The sequence below is a fragment of the Pempheris klunzingeri genome, chromosome 19 (assembly GCF_042242105.1).
Source record: "Pempheris klunzingeri isolate RE-2024b chromosome 19, fPemKlu1.hap1, whole genome shotgun sequence".
NCBI classification, from domain to species: Eukaryota; Metazoa; Chordata; class Actinopteri; order Acropomatiformes; family Pempheridae; genus Pempheris; species Pempheris klunzingeri.
In genome coordinates, this window is record NC_092030.1 from 21,527,639 (window position 1) to 21,553,041 (window position 25,403).

Here is a 25,403-nt window from a genome sequence, read left to right on the forward strand (position 1 = left end):
AGGCGGTAATGGCTGCCACCAGACTGCATTGTGAAAAACAGTAATTTTACCACAGAACACAGTAGAAGTTGCTGCTCTACTGACGCCTTGATTGATTACTTTGTTTATGTTATTGTGTGACTTTGGTGATGTAAGAGTTAGTTGGGATTTAACTTAATATTTGTATAACAAACAGTAACACAAACAAACCAAGTGATGGAGGCAGCGATAAACCAGTAACTTCCATGTTCTGCAAGGTTAAATTCCTCTTTTTGTGAATGCAGTCTGGTGTGTGTGCGCAGAGAGCGATATAACGGCTGTTTGTGGTTAAACCAAAAGGATCTTCCAGGTCTCTCTCTGTAGGGATCCTTTCCATGATGCTGTCACACACTTAGAATAACACTCTGAGCCTGTCAGTGGATCAAACAAGCTCTTTTAGTGGACCTACTGTGATCAGGTGCAGTTGTCCCAAAGGATCACGTTGCAGCCATTGCAGCCCGTTTGGTGGCTGCTGGCTGAGGTGATCTACTGGACCAGTTCCAACACTTTTGCTACCTACCAGTCACTCAGACACCAAAATATGTATATAGGTTTAAAAATATGGAGTGCTCCTTTAAAGTGATGACCACATTATTTTAGTATCTTTAAGTATTTTCTTGTACTTTTACTTGTTCTAGTCAAATAAAAGCTGAGTACTTCCTCCACTGCATGTACACACACACACACACACACACACACATAAATACATAGGCTACGTCATGTTTACTGAAGTCTTGTGTTAGCTTTCTTCAAACGTTTGCACATTTGTTCAAGTTGCATATGCATCAGACAGCCATGTGCACACACACACACACACTAAGGTACTTCACAGGCATCTGGGCCCGGGGCCAGTTCTCAGGGTGTCCTTGACAACTTCTAAACACAGCTCAGGTTTGGTGGCCCGCACTGTGAGCACATCAGCTGTTTCCACACCGAAAAACATCTTTATTCTAACCTCAACACAACTTTGCATGAGCGAAACCTAAGCCTGCACAAACACAGGTCTTTGGTTACTCCGTTTCACTCCGGCCGTCTGCACGCCGCGGCGACGGCTTCAAAACTGCTGATACCTTCGGCCTTTATTTTGGCATCCGGTGCATCTGCAGACGGCCAGCCAACAAAGTATGGACGCTGCCCAGACTGCCAAAAATAAACACAAGCTGTCTGCATTCATACCGAAGCTGTGAGACAGGATTTATGAGAGGGTTGTACTTTAAAACCTTGTTCCTCTTAAACAACCATTAAAAACAACAACAACAACCCACAGCTGCATTGAAGTGACGAACACATTCATGCATGAGAAATAAAAACTTCTTATTCTGCAAAACGAGCACTTTTATTTTTGAATCTTTGTATAAATATGTTTTACCAATACTGCGTTCACACTGTTAGCGACAAAGCTACAAAGCGGCTACGTGTTGCTAAGCTACGCTGACGTCGAGTAGCTGCTAAAGTGTCGCTCAAGTGCTCGCTGACGTGGTTATTGTCATCGGCTTGTCAATCAATCAATCAATCAATCAATCAATCAATCAATCAAGACGCTTTATATAAAGACCAAACTTCAAGAATCCGTCTTGTGTAGCTACTTATTTTTATTTATCTCTAATAGCTAATAAACATGATTTAGTAGCAATGCAGCTAACGTTAGCTAGCACAATATGAGCTAGCTGAATAACACACAACCACTGCTTGGCACTGTGATTTTAAAGTTGCATTTTTTACGTTAGCGCCAGTAAATAAAACGTTAAACTTGAATAGCTAGTAAACATGATTTAGTAGCAATGCATAGAAGCTAACTTTAGCTAGCTGAATAACTCACTAACACAATTTGCTATTGTGATTTAAAATCCTAATCCTGAATGTTAGTACTTATTTTAGCACTAGTAAATAAAACGACTAGATAGCACGGGGAGGTAGCTAACGGTAATGGTGAAACATAAATGTATGATTAGTTAACGCTTAACAAAACAGTCCAGGTCAGATCAACATGTCGGGTGTTTGTAGCTCAGTTTGAAAACCAAACTTGTTTGTTCACATTTTGTCGCTCGTTGTGTGAACACAGCATGTGACCGAGACCTGCAGCTATGTGTGATGTGGTGTTTAAAAGGGCTCCAGACTGATTCTTTAAAGTCACACAACAACACAAACTAACTAACCGGCAGAGGCAGCGATAGACCAGCGTCAATCCAGTAGATCGCCGCAGCCACAAGCCGTAAAACAGGCTGCAATGGCTCCCACCAGACTCCATTGAGAAAAACAGTGATTTTACTTTGCAGAGCACAGTAGTTGCTGCTCTACCTCTGCCCTGATTGGTTACTTTATTTATGTTATTGTGCAACTCTGGTGTTTCAAAGACTTAGTTTGGATAAAATATAATATTTGTACAACAGACAATGACACTAAAAAACTAACTGATGCAGCCAACGGTAGACCAGCAACTCCTGTGTTCTATAACGTTAAATTACTGTTTTTGTGAATGGAGTCTGGTGTGTTTGAAGAGAGAATGACGGGGTGAAATTATATTCTGGTGTTAGTAGTTAATTTGTCCAAAACTCGTGTGTCAACAGTAAATAAATGTGTCAGCAAATGAAGTGTTGTGCTGCTCGGTATGAACTGATTTAATATTTTGAAAACTGCAAAAGACATTCGGAAATTGTGTTTTAAATTTATTGACTCTTTCCATTATTTACTTGATCTTTATCTTCATTGGTATATTTAAATTGTAGTAAAGCACCTTGTAATACAATTTTGCACAAAAGACGCTGTATAAATAAAGTTTTGACTGATTGATTCTTATAACAGTGGATTCATTAGTCAAATATGAATAAAATACATTTTCTTAAACCTGCTAATTAGTTCAAGATTAAATTGTCTATTAATATAATAATATTCATGTTTGGGAGTTAGAACACAACTGTTTCAATAACAAAATATTCATACATGTTAAATGATCATATTATTGATTATTTTTTATTGAGTATTTGACTTGATCATTTTTGACAATGGTGTTTCAGGCAGAAATGCCAAATATTTTGTATTTCTGCTGCTCCAGTGTGACGATTTGCTGCTTTTTCTTTGACTGAAGACAAATTAAATGAATCTTTGTATTTTGTATCTTTTGTATTGCATCTGAAGACGCCATCTTGGATTTTTTTTTAAAAATCTGGCTATTTTTTTTAACTTTCTTTACGCCCAAATTATCAGTTAAACAGGAGAATAACTGGCAGGGGATGATGATACCTGGTGTGTTTTAGAAACAGATCATGTGATGCTCTGCAGCCTGTTTGACTGAGACGTGATACAGAGTCTGTGGCGCCACCTGGCTGTTAGAGTCTGTGGCTGCAACAGAAGCCATAATCAGTGAAAAAGTGAATGGAGTTTGGTACTAACAGTTCTCAGCTAAACATGCAGCTACTACACAGATGAATGCTGACGTGATCTCTGAAAAATCATGTTATATTATCATTTCTGTCAGTTTTTATTAGATATTTTATTGGTTGTCCAAATGTTTCCAGGCTGCTGTTTACCATTTAAGCACCTTTTCACAAGTTCAGGAACATTCCCAGCGTGTTTCTGAATCAAGTAGAAAATCACAAAAAACATAATTTCTCTGACAAATGTGGGCCGTGTTTGTTCATATCATGGTGTCTAAATGACTGGGAGATAGTAAAAGTGTTGGAATTGGTCCAGCAGATCAGCATAATCCTTTGGGACAACTGCACCTGATCACAGTAGGTCCACTAAAAGAGCTTGTTTGATCCACTGACAGGCTCAGAGTGTTATTCTAAGTGTGTGACAGCATCATGGAAAGGATCCCTACAGAGAGAGACCTGGAAGATCCTTTTGGTTTAACCACAAACAGCACACACACCAGACTACATTCACTAAAACAGGGATTTTAGAGAACAGAACACAGGAGCTGCTGGTCTGCTGCTGCCTCGATCCGCTAGTTTGTTTGTGTTAGAGTGTGGGACAAAAATATTTTGCTGGAGCCAAACTAACCCTTTAAAACACCAAAGTCACACAATAACACAAACTAACTAACAGATCAAAGCGGTGGTGGACCAGGAACGCACGTGTAAAATCACTACTTTTATCAATGAAGTCTGGTGGCTTTGAAGAGAGCTCTCTAACTCTAACACTGTTTCTGGTTCAATAAAAAGGATGCTGTAGCTCATTTTGCACTCTGTTAATATATATATTTGCTCCCTTTGTGTTTTACATTGTGTGTATTTGGCTTCATGCTTTTTACTGTAAAGCACTTTGTAACTGTGTCTTGAAAGGTGCTACATGAATAAGGTTAATTTTTAGTGTTTATATTAAGTAAAAATCTACTTTTGAAAAGTTAAAACCTGCTCAGTGACTGAACAGAAGTGTTTTCCTCTTCAAAATGATGATTTTTTTGAGCAGCATGACTTCACAGAGACGTTTGAAGTTCAACTGAGTGAAATCTGCTTGTTTTTATGCACATTTTCAGTTTGCACATTAAAAATCCAGAGTGCAAACACTAAAAATTAAAAAAAAAAAGAAAAAAAGTGGAAAAGTTTGTAAAAATGGGACAAAGTTTAGTGAACGGAAACGTTTTTTGCTGGTTTTCTTTAAAATCAGTAAAAAAAAATTGCATTACATTTAAAATAAAAAGAAAGTGATGTAGATGAAAGATGAAGAAAAGGAGACTCAGAAAAAACCTGCTAAAAATCCACACGGACGTCTCGGCGTGTTTGACTTCGACGTTTCCTCTCGTCGTTTCCCTGCAAAACCTGCGTGTTCATCCTTTAAGAAAACACAACACAACGCTGAGGAGTCAAAGACGACAAAGCACACGGACACGTCTGTAACAGAGCCTGTATATTTTTGTATATTTTTTCTGCAAAATACAAATACTACCACGTTTCTGAGGGAGGGACTTGCTGTACATGATCTCCACAGAGGTGCACTTTAATCTTCTTCTGAGAAACATTGTCTCCAAGTGGCGACAAAGGCCAGCTTATGCCGCTAACAATCTCTTATAGAATATTTTCCTTGTGGTTATTAGAAGCATCAGTGCATGTAAAGAGTAAAGGGGGGGGGGGGGGGGAAATGCATTTACAGCACAGAGGACATTCAGTGAAGTCGCCAAATCATTTCATCGGGTCGTTTCAGGTACAAGTGACAGATTTGACAAAGTCCAGGCAGTTACTGAGTAAAGAATCAAACCAAAGAAAAACACAAATAAACTGTTTTTTTTTTTTTTTCCACACTTTGGTTAGTTCACACTCCACCAGCACCTCCCGCCTCCAGCGTCGGCGTGGGGGGGGGCGGCGGATCTGAGCTGGAAGCCGACCAACCCGGAGACAACACGGCCATCATCAAAGAAAAAGAGTGCAGGAGAAAACACAGGCGGGCTCTGCCCTTTTTATTCCCACTAAACAGCCGTTAGTTTCTACTGAGCAGCTACACACGGGGTTATTACACAATTTAGTTGCTGATTTACAGCAAGAAAAAAGGGGCGTTTACGGGACAGAGGACTGCGGCCGAGGGCGTGAGCTCCAAATATACAGTTTTTAAACCAAAAATATTCAAATGTGAACAACCCTCGGCCACCGCTCCGCCTCCTTCAAATAAAAAACGGTGCCGTCAGTCAGCCGCAGCTCTGCTCAGCGCAGACTCTTATTCTGGCGGGGTGTCAGACCCGGATGAGGTACAAGGCACAAATTATTCTGAAAGTCACTGACGCACGGCGCGGCGGGCGGGCGTGGGGGGTGAAAGACGTCCGGCCATAAACTTCAGTACGACTCTGAGGAACTTTTCCAAAATAATCCAAATATTTCACTGCTAACATTTTGCATCTTGTTAAATTGAATATTTTTGGGTTTTGGACAATTTGTCATCACACAGAAACTTTTTTCTCTTCTAACCGATCAATCAATTAATCAGTAACCTGGAAATATTTAGCTTTTTTCTGCTCTACATGTATCTGACAGCTTTAGTTGGTGTTTCCAGGTTTAGATTTCACATTAAGCTTGTTTTTCTCTCCTGAAGTGATCGGAGGACTTCCCCCCCCGGTGCACATCCCGTGTTTTTACCGTGTGTTTTAATAACCACCTATGCGCGGTAAACTAAAAGCGGTGCATGTCGTCCTCCGTGCGCGGCAATAAAACGCCGAGTCTGACACCAGCCGAGCGCCAAAAGGTGAATTTATCACAGCTGACCTCAAATCTCCCTGAATATTTAATAGAAAACGTCCTGCACCTCTCGGCTTTTTTAACAAATCTCCAAGAATATCAATTTGATATAATAAAGAATTCAAAGAAAACAACATAACACTATAAAGTCTGTGCAGCAAAGCATCGCGGTCGCGGTGGATATGGCTTATTTTACTTTACCGAGAGCTCCAGTCTGGTCGCGACTCCTCTCCGTCGTTTATATACGAAAAACAAAAAAAACACAGAAGCTTTTCTGTTTTATAGGAAAATATTGCAGCTTGTTTTATAGTACGGAAGCAAAGAGAGGCCAAGATAATAAGAAATGTGACCACTGCTGGATGTTTAAACACCATTATGCTGGATTATTGTAATTTAAATGACATTTTTATGTGGGTTGAAAAGTTACAGAAGGTCATTTCAAGATTTATTTATTTTTACTTATTTTATTATTTTTTTCAAATAATTCTAAAAACCTGAAGAAGCACAAATATTCAAATTAAATGTTCAATAATCTGAATCTGTGAATCTTTAACAAAACAATAATAAAAAAACTAACAAAAAACGTTCAAAATTTTTTTTTTTTTAAATTGCAGAACTAGAAATAAATAGTTGAACAGTTAAAAAAGTATTTGTATTTATAATAAAATATTTAAATTTTTTAATTTAAATTTGTCGTGTAGCATTAAAAATTGCATGTATATAATTAAAAAACAACTTCCCTTAAAGCTTCCCGTTTTAGCTTACTGTTATCTCACACTTTAACATCTTTAATCTAAATGCGTCTTTTTATATTGATTAATATTTATTTTCTTGCTACCCTGAATTCCCCTGTTTTTGGAAGGTGCTACACAAATAAATGTATTTACATTCATTTCTTTTTCTTTGCTTTGTAGTTTTTCCCTCATTATTTATAATTTATTTACTCCTTTTTATGTCGACTTGAGTTTTCTGAAGACATTTTTTTGTTTAAACTTCCTTCAGCTCAGCTTTATATTTAATTCAAGTTGGAGTATTTGTGTCCGTGTCCTTGCAGCTATAACGGTGCGAATAAAACCACTTTAAATAAATTTACTCAGCGGTGGTTAACCCTCTCGGCCTCTCTTTGCCTCCGTAGTTTTCGTGTATCTGGATTGCATTCACTGAAAATCACATTTTTGCTAAAACAGCTCTGAAAATTACTCACTACTTCTGACAAGCGGCTTCACGTCAAGTGAAATTTGTCCAAAGCCTCTTTTCTCTGCAACCTGTTGCAAAAAACCTTCCTCTCGCCGAAACTTCCACAGTCGCCATTTTCTCTCCCACCGTCCTTCTTCCTCTACTTCCTCTTTGCCACCCTTTGCCTTCCATACACCCATATCTAAATGTGCTTTACGTTTTTTTTTTTTTGTTGTTTTTTTAAATGTGCGGAAATATGTTGAACCTGCAACACGGCGTGGACTGAGCGGCGCCGTTCGCCTCGGCTCGCCTGCTCATGCGTGTTATCAAACTCGCCAGTAGCTTCACCGTTCAGAGTACCAGACTTCTTCACTTCTTCGGTTAGTGTGCATACATGCGCACGTACACGGATGCGCATGTAACATATGTGTTATTTACCCCGAAAACCCACCCCGAACACACACACACACACACACACACACACACACACACACACAACGAGCCAACATGTACACCGACAGACTCTCCAGCTGCTTCAGTGAGCAACAATCTCAGGTGACGTCCTGGAAGACGGCGACTTATCAAACTGCTAAAAACACCACGTCCTCACAGAGTATGATGTGTGTGTGTGTGTGTGTGTGTGTGTGTGTGTGTGTGTTTTTAGCGCCCTCTGCAGGACGGACGGGGAACAGCCAGAAAATAAGTTAATGATGTGAAACAGCTGCAGTTTGGTTTGGTTTAGGCACCAAAACGGATCAGTTTGGGTTTAAATAAGTGAAGTTACATTATGTCGTGTTAAAATATGTCATGAAATGGTCGCAGTTTGGTTACGTTTAGGCACCAAAACTGATGACTGTTTGGGTTAAAATAACTACTTTATGTACGTGAAGTGGACTTATTTTACGTACGTGATGAAATTTAAGTAAGTTAGAATTAGTCAATGTTGCCTTTTGGCGTCACAGGGGACATGAACAGCGGCCTCCTGGGTGAAAGGTCGCAGTTTGGTTACGTTTAGGTTAAAGAAAAAAGGTTAAGTTATGTTTCTGCCGTGTGTGAAGGTCACTGTGATGTGGTCACAGTTTGGTTAGGTTTAGGCATCAAACATTATTACTTTTCCTAATGTTGTTTAGGAAAAGACGATGTTTGGGTTAAAATAAATATGTTATGTGAAAACTAACTAACAAAGTGCAGTTTGGTTATTTGACTTTATGTAGTTACCAAAACTACTTGGCAGGGTTTAGGAACAGTTGATGGTTTAGTAGTATGTTACGTACGTGAGTTACTGAAGTTAGATTATGTACGTAAAGCAAATTTATGTCGGTTGATGAACGTTTTATATTTTGAATTTTCAGTGAACTCCGGTATTTTTAACCTCGGGCCGTATTTGTACAGACATTTGGTGTTTTAAAGGTTTAGTTTGGATCTGAACTCAAACCAGAACAGATGGAGCAGCAGCTCTAAAATCCCTGTTTTAGTGAATGTAGTCTGGTGTGTGTGCTGTTTGTGGTTAAACCAAAAGGATCTTCCAGGTCTCTCTCTGTAGGGATCCTTTCCATGATGCTGTCACACACTGAGAATAACACTTTTACTACCTGCCAGTCATTTAGACCCCAGGATATGAACAGGTAGGTTAAAAATACTGGAGTTCCTCGTTAGTCGTGGTTGTTAGCAGTTTGATGAATGTGTGTCGTGGTCTCCCAGGAGTCGTTCCTCTGGTGCACACGAGCTACAGTACATGTTGTAGATACAGCAGAACATCACTGTGTTCATATGAAACAGACCATCTGACTCTGCCCCCCCTCACGTACATGTTACCATTACACATAAAGCACACCCACTCAGTACAAGAAGAATATGATAATAATAATAATAATAATAATAATAATAATAACACTATACGGTAACTTTACTAACACCCCCTCCCTTCTGGCTGCAGGCCGCCTCCCATCATGTCGCCCACCCCTCTGATAGCCTCATCCGTTTGACTGACGGGCTCTGGCGCTCCTCCTGGCTGGACAGAGGTCGCAGGAGGAAGTTGTCGTGGTGATCCTCGCGGTCCTCGCTGCCCTCGTACGAGCTCCCGCAGCTGGACGCGCTGTCGCCGGGGGAGCCGCGGCCGAGCGTGGTGGAGTATCCAGCCGTGGTCCCTCCTCCTCCTCCTCCTCCTCCTCCTCCCCCCAGGAGTCCAGCCATGCCGATGCTCCGGTCTCTAGGAGGCGAGGCCGGCTCGGACTTGATGTGGAGGTGCTGGTGGGCGGAGGCGAGGTTCAGGTTTGAGTTCTGACACAAGTTCCTGGAAGACGAAGTGAAGGGAATTAAAAAAAAGTGCACTGAGAAAAGTAGGAAAATAACAACAACAGTTTTTTAAAGTTTAAAGTTTTGTACTTTTTATTCTAAGTGTGTGACAGCATTATGGAAAGGATCCCTACAGAGAGAGACCTGGAAGATCCTTTTGGTTTAACCACAAACAGCACACACACCAGACTACATTCACTAAAACAGGGGTTTTAGCTCACAGAACACAGGAGCTGCTGCTCTGCTGCTGTGTGGATCATTTAGTTTATTTTTGTCAGTGTGTGTGAGACAAATATTGTGTTGGAGCTGAACTTACCTTTTGAAACACCAAAATCACACAATAACACGAACAAACTAACCGACTGAGACGAGCAGCTCCTGTGTCCTGTGAGCTAAAATCCCTGTTTTAGTGAATGTAGTCTGGTGTGTGTGCTGTTTGTGGTTAAACCAAAAGGATCTTCCAGGTCTCTCTCTGTAGGGATCCTTTCCATGATGCTTCCATAATCGCTCTCTGCACACACACCAGACTCCATTCACTAAAACAGGGATTTTAGAGCTGCTGGTCCACTGCTGCCTCCATCAGTCTGTGTGTTTGTGTGACTTTTGGTGTTTTAAACTGTTATTTCAGATCCAACAGTTTATTTCCCTGCTCTCTCATTGGATGTTTTGTCTCCATCCTGTTTTTGGTGCTCACCCCATGTGTCCGAGCGCCGAGTGCTGCTGCATGTTCTGGATCTGCTGCTGCTGCCAGTTTGTGACTGATCCCAGACCAGAGCCTCCAAAGCCGGACAGAGAGGACAAGTCGCTGCCGAGGGAAAACTCTGAGGGGACAAACACACGGAGGAAACCCTCTTTTACCGCTCACATCCAACACCTGTTTACCTGTCGACCCGTCGTCTGCGTCGCCGTGCCGAATACTCACCTGTGCCGTAGGAGGAGGAGAGCGTCGCCGGGTACCCGCCCATCCCCTGTCCGGGGAGGGTCTGAGCGGCGATGGACACGGCCGGAGTCGACAGCGTCTGAGCACTCTGAGAGTGATTTATTCTCTGGTTCTGCAAAGGAAAGAGAATCTGTGAGACGGGACACGACGACACTCAGAAAACAGGTGAGAGGAAGGTCTGCAGCTGATTTTAGAGGCTTTTTTTGTCATATTGGTTGAAATTGTGCCGTAATTAACACCTGAAAGTAACTTTTCCTACAATACAGAGGCTTCAGTAGCTGCTCAGTTTGTTCTGCATCATTGTTCTGTTCCAGTTTCAGCAGTGAAGCAGAATACAAACAGCTTGTGACCTGATTCAACATCATGTGCATTTCAGTTTGTGATCCACAATAAACTTGGAAAGTAACTCTACACCCCTAATAATAGTAACTAAACCCTAAAATAGTAACTAAACCCTAAACAGTAACTAAACCCTGAAACAGTAACTAAACCCTAAACAGTAACTAAACCCTAGTTACTGCGGCTCTGGCTAAAACCTGCAGATCTCGTCTGGCCGTCGTCACTTCGACCCCTGAAATAACCTCTGAGGTTTTTCTGGCTCCTTCAGCAGAAAACTCTTCACTAAAAACTCTCATTCTCACTAAAAGCATCTTAAAAAAGGCGACTGTGTAATTTAGGAATCACTCACCAACATCAGATCAAAGTCCTCACACTGGAGGGCAGCGACAAAACACAGACGACTGCAGTCAGTCTCCAGAATAATAAAAATACTAATACTGATATTGATAATACTAATAATACTACTAATACTAATAATATTGATAATGGAGGACATTAAAGTCAGTAAACATGGCGGTGCTCACAATGGTCGGCATGTTGCTGCACTTGTTGGTGGGGGGCATCAGCGTGCGGAGGTCGGGTTTGCGGCTCATCGTCATCGGGGGACTTTTGTCCTGCATGTTTTTGGAGACGCCTCCGGGGGGCAGCAGGCCGGGGGAGGGGCAGTGGTTACTGTAGCTGCCGTTTCCTGTGGGGGGGGTGGGGGGGCAAAATCAGCTGAGCAGATCTTTTACATTAAAGACGACTCAGGAATTAGTCCGGTCCATCACCTCCTCTCTTTAATCTTTATTATTAAATTCAAACATCACTTTAGCTTCGATATTTTTAATGTATTTTCTATTGTTTTATTTTATTATTTATGATATTCAAAATTCTAATTTAGCGTCGATATTTTAAATCTATTTTTGATTATTTCTATATTTTTAAAAAATCTAACATTTATATTTTTTATGTAATTATTTTATTTACATTTTTTAAATTATTCTAAGACGTCTTTAACGTTGATATTTTTAATATTTCTTATTTTTATTTATCATATTAAAACATCACTTTATCTTTGATATTTCAAATGTATTTTTTTATATTTGTATTTTAAATATTTTTATTTTAATTGTCATTATTTACTACACTAACATTATATGTAACATCCCTTAAACTTTTTAATGTCATTTTTTTACTCTAATTTTTATTATTATTAAATTCAAACGTCACTAACTTTAATAGTTTCATGTAATTTTTCATTTAAATGACTAATAAATAATAAATAATATTGATGTAATACTCCATCATAAATACTTTTACTGAATTAACTATTTGACTATAAAGTAATGAAGTCATTGATCTGGTTGGAATATTTATATATTCTTCATATTTATTTAGTTGGAATATTCAGACAAATTAATCACTTTAATGTGTAAATGAAGGAAAGAGATGAAGTGCAGTCGTACCGACGCTGGAGACCACGGTGCTCGTCAGCTCTGAGCCCATCAGTCCTGCACACACACACACACACACACACACACACACGATCAGATATCTATAAATCAAATATTGGGATCGAATGTTTGGATCAAAGTTCCTGTTCACACACCGGCGTTTCCAGCGCTGGCGGGCCGCTGGGGGGACATGCTGTTCCTCTGCAGAGACGGGTGTGTGTGGGAGATGGGCAGCAGGTTGTGGTTACCGAGGCCGCAGCCGACGCCGGGGTGGGGGTACAGCAGGCCGCCGGGGTTACTGCCGGGCACGGACACCCCCATGTCGTAGTTGGAGGAGGACAGACCCTGCTGGACAGTTCAGGAGAAGTCAGCCGGTTTACAAAGAACTACCAAGACTTTTAGGTTTATTTTAGCCACTGACAGGCTCAGAGTGTTATTCTAAGTGTGTGACAGCATCATGGAAAGGATCCCTACAGAGAGAGACCTGGAAGATCCTTTTGGTTTAACCACAAACAGCACACACACCAGACTACATTCACTAAAACAGGGATTTTAGAGAACAGGACTCAGGAGCTGCTGGTCTCAGTCGGTTAGTTTGTTCGTGTTATTGTGTGATTTTGGTGTTTCAAAAGGTAAGTTCAGCTCCAACACAATATTTGTCTCACACACAGTGACAAAAATAAACTAAATGACCCACACAGCAGCAGAGCAGCAGCTCCTGTGTCCTGTTCTCTAAAATCCCTGTTTTAGTGAATGTAGTCTGGTGTGTGTGCTGTTTGTGGTTAAACCAAAAGGATCTTCCAGGTCTCTCTCTGTAGGGATCCTTTCCATAATGCTGTCACACACTTCCGTCCAGGTTTAAAACCAGAGGAAACGTGTGTGTGAACTTACACAGATTCTCTGTCTGTTGATCATCAGGTCGATGTCTTCGTTGATTTTGCGGTATTTGTCGTCCGACTCCGGGCTCTGGCCGGCAGAGTCGTCGGCCTCGATGTCGGGGCTGTCGCAGCCGTTTAAACCTTTCTTACGCAGCGTCTGATCGGGAGGAAACACACAAGACAGTTAAACACCAATCACCAGTTCTACATCAGGTCAAAGGTCACTGATGGACTTTAGAGCTGAAACGATCAGTCACTTTATCAAAGTATCTTCCTTTGATTAATTGGTTTTTATTGCCTTTTTCACTTCGTACGAGATAAATTGAGGCATTAATTTAGTAAAAATGGACGTCTCCTGGTGTATGTTTCATAAAGTGACGGCGTAAAGAGCCACAGACGAGGAAATATTAATGAACTAACTAATAAAAGAGCAGTTTTGGTTCATAAAAATATTATTTCAGTATTTATACACAAAGTTAAAGCAGAAAAATAGTAGAAATAAAACTTCAACTCAGTCTGTTTACATGTAAAGTTGATTAATGAGCTAATTTTTGGGTTTGTTTTAATGTAATAATAATAATAATAACTCATGGTGTACGGACACAAAAAGATAAAAGCACCACGGCAGCACTAAATAAAGTTAAATCATGTTTACAGATGAACAGACTCATCATAGGATGTCAGTATTTGTTCTTAAAGATAAAATGTGCATCTGTCCTTTAAACTACAAACAAAGCAACGACTCTTTTGACCACAAGAGGGCGCCGCCTGAGCAGATATCAACCCTCACAGCATCATCTTCCTCTTTCTCCTCCTCCAACTCTATAAGACCGACAGCAGCGAGTATTTCATCAGACCTGATGAATCTTTGATGAGTTATTTTGACTTTTCTGTCATTTTGATGAGTGTTAAATTTCCATTTGAGGACGTGTGAATGTGTCGGACATGTTGGTGACACCTCCCCTCTCATGCAGGCATTAGACGGTGACGAGGATAATGTGTGTGTGTGTGTGTGTGTGTGTGTGTGTGTGTGTGTGTGTACATTTACTCAAGTACTTCAAGTATTCTGCATAATAAGTTACTTGAAGAATAATTCTGGTAATTCCAGACCAGACTCCATTCACAAAAATAGTAATTTTACCTCGTAGAACACTGGAGTTGCTGGTCTACTATCTGCATCAGTCTGTTAGATTGTTTGTGTTATTGTGAGACTTTGGTGGTTTTAAACAGTTGGTTCAGTTCCAACTTAATATTTGTCAAACACACAATAAGACAAACAAACTAACCGATCGAGGCAGCAGTAGACTGACAACTCCAGTGTTCTGTGAGGTAAAATCACTGTTTTTGTGAATGGAGCCTGGTGTGTTTGAAGAGAGCGATATAACAGCACAATAACCTGTGATCTGTCAGGTTAAATGACTAAAATACTTAAATTAAAGGGTAATTCTGGTATTCTTGTGCAATTCTTCAAAGTATTTCTGCACTGTGATTTACTTCTGCTTAAATAAAAGTACTTCTTCCACCACTGTATGTGTGTGTGTGTGTTGTACAGTATGTGGTTTGGCTCTCGGTGTCCTGCTTCAGCACTTCACAGCCCATTAGTCCAGTCTGTCACTGGTTGGTTGCAACACACACACACACCCACCACACACACACACACACACTCAGGGCTCAGTGGTCGGCCCAGTGCTGCTATCCCATTCATCCCAGTCATGTCCACCTGTTTGGCTTCACAGAGAAGGAGGGGTGTGAGGAGGAGGAGGAGGAGGGTGAGGCAGCTACCACCAATGCTGGCGTGGCTACCGGAGGGATGGCCGTAGAAGGCTATTTTTTGCTCTGCAGCGTTTCTCGTCACTCCCATCCCTCCCTCACAATCTGTCAATCTGGCTCGTCTATTAAAACATAAAAACCGACTCCGGCAGCCTACTTTCCCCTCTTCAAAACACGCTGGCACAAACACACAGTGTGCTCCGCGTTACCGCTGCACACCCACTGCTTCCTCTTTCAATAAAAAAAGATCTGGTCTGGGTCTAACCTCGATGCAGCCGGGAACAGATGGAGGAAGTAGTGAGATTATTCCTTTAAACCAGCAACAACTGCTTTTTTGGCCACCCGAGACCTCAGCTTTATATCTTTTTAAAGAATAACACCAACAACTAGCAGCATTATGGAAAGGATTCCTACAGAGATAAGATCCTTTTTGTTTAACCAGAAATAGCTGTTATGTCGCTCTGCTCAAAGCCACCAGACTCCATTGAAAAAAACAGTAATTTTACTTTGCAGAACAAGCAAATTGCTGGTCTACCGCTGCCTCCATCGGTCGGGCTTTCCTTTGTTATTTTGTGTCTCACAAATATTTGTGTTGATCTGAATCAACCCAATGAAACACCAAAGTCACACAATAAGACAAACAAACAACCAGGTCGAGGCAGCGGTAGATCAGAAACTCCTGTGTTCTGCGAGGTAAAATTACTGTTTTTGTCAATGGAGTCTGGTGGCTTTAAAGAGAGCAGTACAATAGCAGTTTGTGGTTGTTCCACATTTAAATAACACTTTTAATAACATGTAAAACATGTAAAACTACCAAATATTTCAAACAAAGCAGCAGTTTTTCTTCTTTCTTCTCCCATAAGACCCCTAAGAGTCATCAGTCCAGTATTTGAGTAAATACTTGAGTTACTTCCTACCACCAGGACAGGAATGTGTGTGTCAGGGTGTGTGTGGTGGCAGGTGGTTTGAACAGCTTCTGGAGGAGACAGAGAGGAAGACAGCTGAGGGGGGGTAGGATGAGGAAGAGGAGGAGGAGGAGGAGGAGGAAGAGGAGCACCCTCCCCACCCCCGTCCTCCTAAATCCATCCACACCTCCACCCTCACACTGCTTTTCTTTTCCATCGATTTTGTTTTCTCTTCTCTCGCTTCAGTTCCTTCCACTAGACTCTTCCTCGTGGGTGGTCTCCTCCTCCTCCTCCTCCTCCTCTTCTACAAGTACATAAAGTACTTATGTTATTCTAACACGCTCCCTGTTAGCTTCTGGATTAATATCACTGCTGTACGAGCAAGCCCAGTGCATTCTGGGTGTTGTAGGCTTTCTAACCATTTTGAGCTCAAAGGGAACACCACAGCCCCTTTTCTGTTCTCTCTGGTTGTGTGGCACCAGTTTCTACAACATTTCTACTGGTTTTATGAAGAACAAAACGTGTCTTTCCAGCTGTGAAATGCTTCTTTGAAAGGAGGAGGAGGATTTTCCCAGCCCACGTACAAAGACTTCATCCCTCACTTCATCACAAACATGGTTTTGGGATGAAAAACTGTAAATCTGACTTCTGTTTGCAGTTCAACTATTCAGAATAATCACAGTGATTTTTCTTTTTTCTACTGGACACCTTCGTTCTGCACTTTATAAAACCTTTTTTTTGGGCTGTAGGGAGGCTGAAGTGAAGGAAGGCACTCAGAGCTCATAGACATCAAATCCTTTGGAATTTACCTAAAATAAATGTGTCTGGTGACGATAAAGTCGAGGAAAGTCTCATTTACGTGTTGACAATATGAAGACATTAATATATTTAAAAGTGTCGCTCTAAAACATTAAAGCAGCTCTACAAACTGTACTTGTTCAAAAGGGACAGAGGAAGAAGAAGAAGAAGAGAAGAAGAAGAAGAGAAGAAGAAGAGAAGAAGAAGAGAAGAAGAAGAAGAGAAGAAGAAGAGAAGAAGAGGACGTTGTGGGGAACTGAGTCTTGTTACTCAGCCTGAAGTTGCTTCTCTTCCTCCTCTGTATTTTCCTGCAGCGGCTCACACACAGTCATACGTACACACTCAATCATCCACAGGCGAACCACAGTCACACACGCTCACAGCGCCGTCACGGCTAAGAATAGCTGTGTCCCGGCCTATTTTTAGACCACTACCGGTTTCCAGCCATTTAGCTGGGAGGGATCGCAGCCAACACAAAGGAACTGGACTCACTCTGAGCACATGAGAGCGTCACTGTGTGTGTGTGTGTGTGTGTGTGTGTTGAAAACTTCATCTGTTTTTAATCTGAAACAGCAGTTAAACACACACACACACACACGCATTTTTGTCTTTCTACAGTACAGGACACTTAACATTACGTGTTCCCTTCCCCTAAACCATCACAACTAAACCTGACTATAAACTTAATCTTAATTTTGAGTTTAAAACCAAGTCTTAACCCTTTAACCTGCTCTTTGAAGTTGTGAGGAGCAGCCAAAAATGTCCTCACAACACTGGTGGAAAGAAATGTATTGAGACACTCATTGACTTAATGCATTCCCTCACACCTCATGCATAATTTACCCTAATCTTAACCTTGATCTAATGCTAATTTTAACCTTAAAACCAAGTCTTAACCCTAAAACTGCCCTGTGAAGTTGTGAGGATCAGGCAAAATGTCCTCACAACACCAGAGTACAACCACACCAACACAGCAGGCCGAACCAAAATAAGGCTGAAAGTGAGGAATGCAGAACTCCTCAGGTTTATAAATAGCAGCTAGGTTCCCAGGCTAAATGAACACAATACAATAAGCTGATAGTTATCTAGCATGTACACACACACTCACAGGCAGCGCGCCAACCCGCCACATGAGGAAGGGGAAAAAAAACCCGACGATCAAAACAAAGGAGCCTCTCTTCTGCTGAATTCCTATCTGGTAGATGTTTCGGTCTTTTCAGCGTCCTATCAAACAGCACTCACTCTGTGAACCCCAAACAACCAGTCGATCAATCGATTTCATCAACAGAAAATGTATTACAAGTCGTTCTGACTGTCGGCTGCAAGCAAGAAACAACAAAAACATTTCCGTCATCCAGCTTCTCAGCAGTGGGGAGAGATGTTTGCTGCTTTTCTTTGTCTAATGTGGTAGAAAACTTATCTTTGAGTGCTGGTCGGACAACATGGGATATCTTTACTATTTCTAACGTCAGACAGAGGAAGGCTAGCTGTTTCCCTCTGCTTTAAGTCTTTATGCTAAGCTAAGCTAATCACACCCCGACTCCAGCTTCATACTTAAAGAGAAACGCCTGTATTTTTTAAACCTGGTCCCCATTTTTTCATATCTTGGTGTCTAAATAACTGGTAGGTAGGCTGGCTATGTGCTTGTTTGATCCACTGACAGGCTCAGAGTGTTATTCTAAGTGTGTGACAGCATTATGGAAAGGATCCCTACAGAGAGAGACCTGGAAGATCCTTTTGGTTTAACCACAAACAGCACACACACCAGACTACATTCACTAAAACACTGATTTTATCTCAGTACATGAGAGCTGCTGGTCTGCTGATGCCTCCATCAGTTAGTTTGTTTGGGTTATTGGAGGTTACACAAACATTGTGTTGGATCTAAAATAACCCTTTAAAACAACAAAAGTCACACAATAAGAAACCGATAGAGAAAGCAGTAGAGCAGCAACTCCCATGTTCTGAGAGATAAAATTCCTATTTTTAGCAATGTAGTCTGGTGTGTTTGAAGAGAGCAATATAACAGCTGTTTGTGGTTAAACCAAAAGGATCTTACAGGTTAGTGTATTCTTTTTTGCCATGTACAGGGGTTCAACTGAGGACCAGTTCCAACACTTTTTGTACCTACCAGTCATTTAGACACCAGGATATGAACAAATAAGGCCCCTGTTTAAAACCTTTGTTACAACCTAACACTGAGACATGAGATTTATATCCATCGACTCATCTCACTCTGAGAAAGAAAGCCAAAATGTTGAACTATTCCTTTAAAATTCAGCCCAAACATGCTGGTCTCGCTCCACTCACTGTGGCACGGCGAGCCTGACCTTGGCACCGCCGCCTCGGCACCACGCAGAGTCATGTGTTGTTGTTGTCTTACCCTGAGAGGTTACACATGCCTCTCAAACACCTCTATCCCTCTCATCATCCAATCAGAGGGCAGCGAGATTAAGCGTGGTGTGTTGGCCGAATATCAGAGGTGATCAGCGAACACAGGAATCACACCTGAACCATGTGAGTGAACAATAAGAGTCATAATCCTCCAGGGAGTCCATTAAAAGCACCATTTAAACCTGGGCCCTAGTTTTACATATTTTGGATTTGAAATGACTGGTAGGTACAAAAAGTGTTGGAATTGGTCCAGTAGATTGTCTAAAGGATCCCTACAGAGAAAGACCTGGAAGATCCTTTTGGTTTAACCACAAACATCCGTTATATCGCTCTCTACACACACACACCAGACTACATTCACTAAAACAGGGATTTTACAGAACAGGACACAGGAGCTGCTGCCTCTATCAGTCAGTGTGTTTGTGTTATTGTGTGACTTTAAGTGTCTAAAAGGGTGAGTTCAGGAACAACACAATATTTGTTTAGCATACAATAACACAAACTAACTAATCAATCGAGGCAGCAGCAGACCAGCAACTCTCACATTCTGGGGTGTAAAATCCCTATTTTTGTGAATGGAGTCTGGTGTGTGTGCAAACAGAGCTCAGTTTTAAAACATAACAGAGATATTCTTTAAAGTATCTAGACAGAATTAGCATGCGGAGACTAAACCATCAGTAACACGCATCGTAACCGGCAGCGTTGCGTGCTGATAATTATCTGTATGGTGGCGGACAGAGGAACCTGTCAGTGGAACAGCACTAACACACCATTTGTAAATCAGCAGAACGGCAGCAGATCGTTTCATCCATTTCTCAGGCAAAAGCACCAAACGTCCACGAGCTCCAGCTTTTGAAATGTGAGGACTTTGTCACACATTATTATCTTTATTTCATTTCATAAACAAAACAATGAGTCGATTCACGATAAAAAAGACACAGAGCTGCAAACCGTCTGGCTCTTCTCTCAAGCTTCATGTCTCTGCTGTTTAATTTAGAAAACTCTGCAGAGATTTAACAACCCATTTAGAGACATAAACTGTGTCAACAGAAACAGGGTTAGGGCAAAAGTTAGGAAGGATTTAGGTTGGTAGAGGAGTGAGTGTGTGTGTGTGTGTGTGGGGGGGTTACAGGGATAAAAATACAGGAAAAGAGCGAAAAACACTATTAAAAATTATATTATCATTTTTTTAAAAAAAGGCACTAAAGCGACACGTATTCCCTCGTCAGTCTGGACGAAGGTGAACAGAAGCACAAGACAAAAGAAAGGGAATAATCCGACCACACAGGAAAAGGAAGCTGAGCGCGGTGGCGGAGGAACGGAGGGAAACGTGGACGCAGCGTGCAGCCGCGCTGTAAATAACCCGGCCGGTCGCTGCCGTGTGGGCACGCCACCTGCAGACGTGAAGGGGCTGCCTGCACAGATTACAGTAACGAGCTAAAGTGGATTGTGATAGATTACGGGGGGATTACCGAGCGTTTAAGCCTGGTTCTGACAGGGCGGCCAACAGGCCATGTGGTGGGCCGCGTGGAGCGGAAACTGCACATACTGTATGCACATGTGCACACACACACACACACACACACACACACACACACACACACACACACACACACACACACACACACACACACACACACTCTGTCTTCACTACATGATGTCCCACACACACTTTTTCTTTTTGTACGAGTTTACAAGTTTATAACTGGTCTAAACTTTTATTTTGTAGGAATGCACAAGTTTACAACTGGTCTAAAAAAATGTTTTATTTTGTAGGAGTTCACAAGTATGTAAGTAGTCTAAACTTTTTATTTTATTTTGTAGTTCACAACTTTATGACTGCTCTAAACTTTTATTTTGTAGGACTTCACAACTTTATGACTGGTCTAAAATGTTTCTTTTATTTTGTAGGATTAACAAGTTTGCTACCAGTCCAAAATTGGTGTTTTAATTTGCAGGAGTTCACAAGTTAATAACTGGTCTAAACTATTTTGTAGAAATTCACAAGATTATAAACAGTCTAAACATTTTACTTTATTTTGAAGGACTTCACAGGTAATCAAGAACAATTATTTGTACCTTTTTTATGTTCAAATTCTACTATTTTTGACAGATTGTGACCAAAAAAAGGCCGTTTACAATGAAAAAACCTGCAAATCTTCACATTTAATCTCAATTTTTAATCGTTTTGTTGATAAAAAGTGTTCCAGGAGGTAGAAAACCTCCTGCTGAGCGCCCGGTCACGCGACTCCTGGCTGCTCTCTGACAGCTTAAGACCGACCTCTGTGACATGGTGTGCTTAGTGTGTGTGTGTGTGTGTCCCCACACTTGCTATTGTGCTCTGCTAACACTGTTACATAAGAACACGGTTCTGTCCAGTACATACTGTATTACTCTGCTGGTGCAACACCATCACACACACTTTCACACACACACACACACACACACACAAACATGGCGAAGCCGTCGGTCTGGATAACACTTCTGACAAAGAACCGGCACACATCCACTTTCTAGTTTAACTAGTTTTACAGTCGATCGAGCTGCGACTAACCGTTAATGATTGATTATAAAATATGTGAAAATACTGAAATCTTCAAATGTCTTGTTCAAAACCCCAAAATATTCAGTTTACGATCAAAGAAAACTAATAAAACCAGCAAATAGTCACATTTAATATTCATATTTGATTGTTTTGTCTATTTTATTTGCGATTCTGGCGTCTAAATGACTAGTAGGTACAAAAAGTGTTGGAATTGGTCCAGTAGATCACCTCAGCTGCAACGTAATCACACTCAAAGTCTGACACCAGACTCCATTGACAAAAACAGTTAATTCTAACTCACAGGACACAGGAGCTGCTGGTCTGCTGCTGCCTCCATCAGTTAGTGTGTTTGTGTTATTGTGTGTTACACAAACATTATGTTGGATCTGAACTGATCCTTTAAATCACCAAAGTCACACAATAACACAAACAAACTGACCAATAGAGACAACAGAAGGGCAGCAACTCCTGTGTTCTACGAGCCAAAATTACTGTTTTTGTCAATGGAGTCTGGTGGCAGCAGACAAGAAACTCCCATGTAAAATCCCTGTTTTAGTGAATGTAGTCTGGTGTGTGTGCTGTTTGTGGTTAAACCAAAAGGATCTTCCAGGTCTCTCTCTGTAGGGATCCTTTCCATGATGCTGTCACACACTTAGAATAACACTCTGAGCCTGTCAGTGGATCAAACAAGCTCTTTTAGTGGATCTACTGTGATCAGGTACAGTTGTTCCAAAGGATCACGTTAAAAAAATGGGACAAATAGGACCCAGGAGTAAAAACACTGGAGTTTCCCTTTAAGAAGCTGGAAACGGTGCACTTCTTGTCTTTTTTTGTCTGCTGATTGGCTCATCAATGTATCCACTGATCGTTTCAGCTCTAATGCCGGTACATGTGTGTTACTTACATCCACGATGTCGGAGTTGGTCCTGCTCTCGTGGGGCTCGTTGTATTCGGTGTATTTGAGCAGAACTTTGTCCATGTCGGTGCTGGCGTACTGGAACAGCTTGTTGGTGCTGTTGAAGATGATGAGGGCGATCTCACAGTCGCACAGCACGCTCAGCTCGTACGCCTTCTTCATCAGACCAAACTTACGCTTGGTGAATGTCACCTGGAGGAGAAAGAGACGGAGAAAACCAACTATAAAACACCCGTTTGCTCCCACTCATCTCAGCACAGTACAAGCGGATGCAGTACAGATCAATGTGCACTTAAGTGGCATTACCGCACATAAATAATGTAAGTAAATGCACACTTGACGTCGGCTGAGACAGGTTACACAACACTTTGCAAGTTCAAGAGTCTGCTGATTGATTTTCAATGAAAACACTGGGAATCAATGGCTCCCAGAATGGTCCGACGTCGCTAAAAATAGGTTAAATAGTTCAGGAAACGTGAGCAGACGGGTTCCACGGATGATTTAAGATGATTTTATTCGGAGCTAAGCTGCACCTGAGATGCTGGTGATAATCCCTCACAGGACAGGAAACCTGCGCTCACACTACGGTAAGCACAGGGGGTCAAAGTTGAGGCAGGAAGCCGCTCTGTGATGGATGTTTACAAAGGGGAAACTCTAGTGATAATGTTTCTGTTTGGCTTTATTTCGTCTTCTCAACAAGTTGGATGAAGCTGCCGGTTGGTTTCTCATCTGTTTTTATCTTATTTGTTTTATTTTTAAAGATGTTTTTCCTCTTGTGAAGCGTTTTGAGACGTCGTTCTGAATAAATTAGCTTATTTAAGTGTGAAGCATCTTACAGTCCATTCAGGGAGCATGATGAGGTCAGAGCGGCCCTGCTCCGGGGATCAGGAAGCATATGTTCCTGCATTTCCTGTCATAACAGGAAGAGAGGAACCGCTCCCCCAGACAAGACTCGACCGTGTGTGTGTGTGTGTGTGAGACAGTGACACACACACACACACACACAAGCGGTTGAAGTGACAACAAGCTCTCGTCGTTACTCAGTCGTCATATGTTTTCACACTGAGCTAACGAGCCTCTGCAGACTCGCTTACAGTCACTGAGTCGCAGCTCGTGAGGGTCACATGACGCAGCATCATCAGTTTGAGGAACTGTGTTCAGCATCAGGGATCCATTCGCCCCCGTTCATCTCAGCTCAGTGTAAACAGATGCAGAATGATCACCACACCTCCTCCTGAAAGGTGAAGAATCAAAGGCAGAGACGACCTCTGGGCCACAGTCAGCTCTCACTGGAGGAACATCCTGGTCACTCTGCACCACATTCTTTCCCTCAGCTCACCTGAAGCGTCTGACTGTTTGGGGTTCAGCCTCATTCTAAGGGGCCTCAGGCTGCAGGATATCTGAGCCACCGAGCTCAGCGCCCGACGCCCTGCTGACTTCCAGGAGTCGATTTGAAACGATAAAGTAACCAAAGCTTGTGTTTAACCCTCTGATCTCTAAACGCTGCGTCTTTGTTTTTTGTCATTGTGACGTCATCTCTTGGAGGACCTTCTTCTTCTTCATGTCCCTAAAATGTGTCCAACCTCAGCTAGAAGGTTCCAGAAGTCAGTGAAGCAGAATGAGTGAGAAAAGACACACACACACTATAGACCTCCACTACACACTGACACACTGACTAACTAACACACACACACACTATAGACCTCCACTACACACTGACACACTGACTAACTAGCACACACACACTATAGACCTCCACTACACACTGACACACTGACTAACTAGCACACACACACTATAGACCTCCACTACACACTGACACACTGACACACTAGCACACACACACTATAGACCTCCACTACACACTGACTAACTAGCACACACACACACACACTATAGACCTCCACTACACACTGACACACTGACTAACTAACACACACACACTATAGACCTCCACTACACACTAACACACTGACTAACTAACACACACACGCTATAGACCTCCACTACACACTGACTAACTAGCACACACACACTATAGACCTCCACTACACACTGACTAACTAGCACACACACACTATAGACCTCCACTACACACTGACACACTGACTAACTAACACACACACTATAGACCTCCACTACACACTGACACACTGACTAACTAACACACACACACTATAGACCTCCACTACACACTGACTAACTAGCACACACACGCTATAGACCTCCACTACACACTGACTAACTAGCACACACACGCTATAGACCTCCACTACACACTGACTAACTAGCACACACACACTATAGACCTCCACTACACACTGACTAACTAGCACACACACACTATAGACCTCCACTACACACTGACACACTGACTAACTAGCACACACACACTATAGACCTCCACTACACACTGACACACTGACTAACTAGCACACACACACACACTATAGACCTCCACTACACACTGACACACTGACTAACTAGCACACACACACACACTATAGACCTCCACTACACACTAACACACTGACTAACTAGCACACACACACACTATAGACCTCCACTAACTTGTTTACTCTACACACTGAGGATCTGGAGGTCAGAGGTCAACGGACCCCTTTGAAAATGTCTCTGCTGGTTTTTCCCTCCCCAACATGGAGCCTGACTTTAGATCCATTTAAACAGGATCGTGCTAACATGCTAACATGCTAACATGCTAAGTACACCTCTCCAATGAGCGATCTGTGTTCAGAGGCTTAAACATGTCGTCCAACCAAACACCAGAAACGACTTCACTGTGTGTCATGAGCTCTCAGCTGGTAGTTA

At 41.8% G+C, this 25,403-nt stretch overlaps 1 protein-coding gene across 3 annotated transcripts in view; it reads right to left on the reverse strand.

The window, feature by feature from the left end:
- Positions 1–4,849: 4,849 nt before the first annotated feature.
- The window catches only part of LOC139218495 (myocyte-specific enhancer factor 2C-like), a 31,010-nt gene continuing 10,456 nt past the window's right edge, over positions 4,850–25,403 (reverse strand). For 2 of the 3 annotated variants that reach the window (XM_070850069.1, XM_070850071.1), the window contains 8 exons: positions 22,563–22,766; positions 13,260–13,403; positions 12,524–12,716; positions 12,381–12,425; positions 11,457–11,620; positions 10,576–10,705; positions 10,348–10,474; positions 4,850–9,651 (listed from right to left, as the gene is read on the reverse strand). In XM_070850069.1, coding sequence (XP_070706170.1) covers positions 9,306–9,651; positions 10,348–10,474; positions 10,576–10,705; positions 11,457–11,620; positions 12,381–12,425; positions 12,524–12,716; positions 13,260–13,403; positions 22,563–22,766 — 1,353 coding nt within the window. In that variant the 3' untranslated portion in view covers positions 4,850–9,305. The remainder of the gene's footprint in view (positions 9,652–10,347; positions 10,475–10,575; positions 10,706–11,456; positions 11,621–12,380; positions 12,426–12,523; positions 12,717–13,259; positions 13,404–22,562; positions 22,767–25,403) is intronic. The other variant, XM_070850072.1, reaches the window with a different exon arrangement.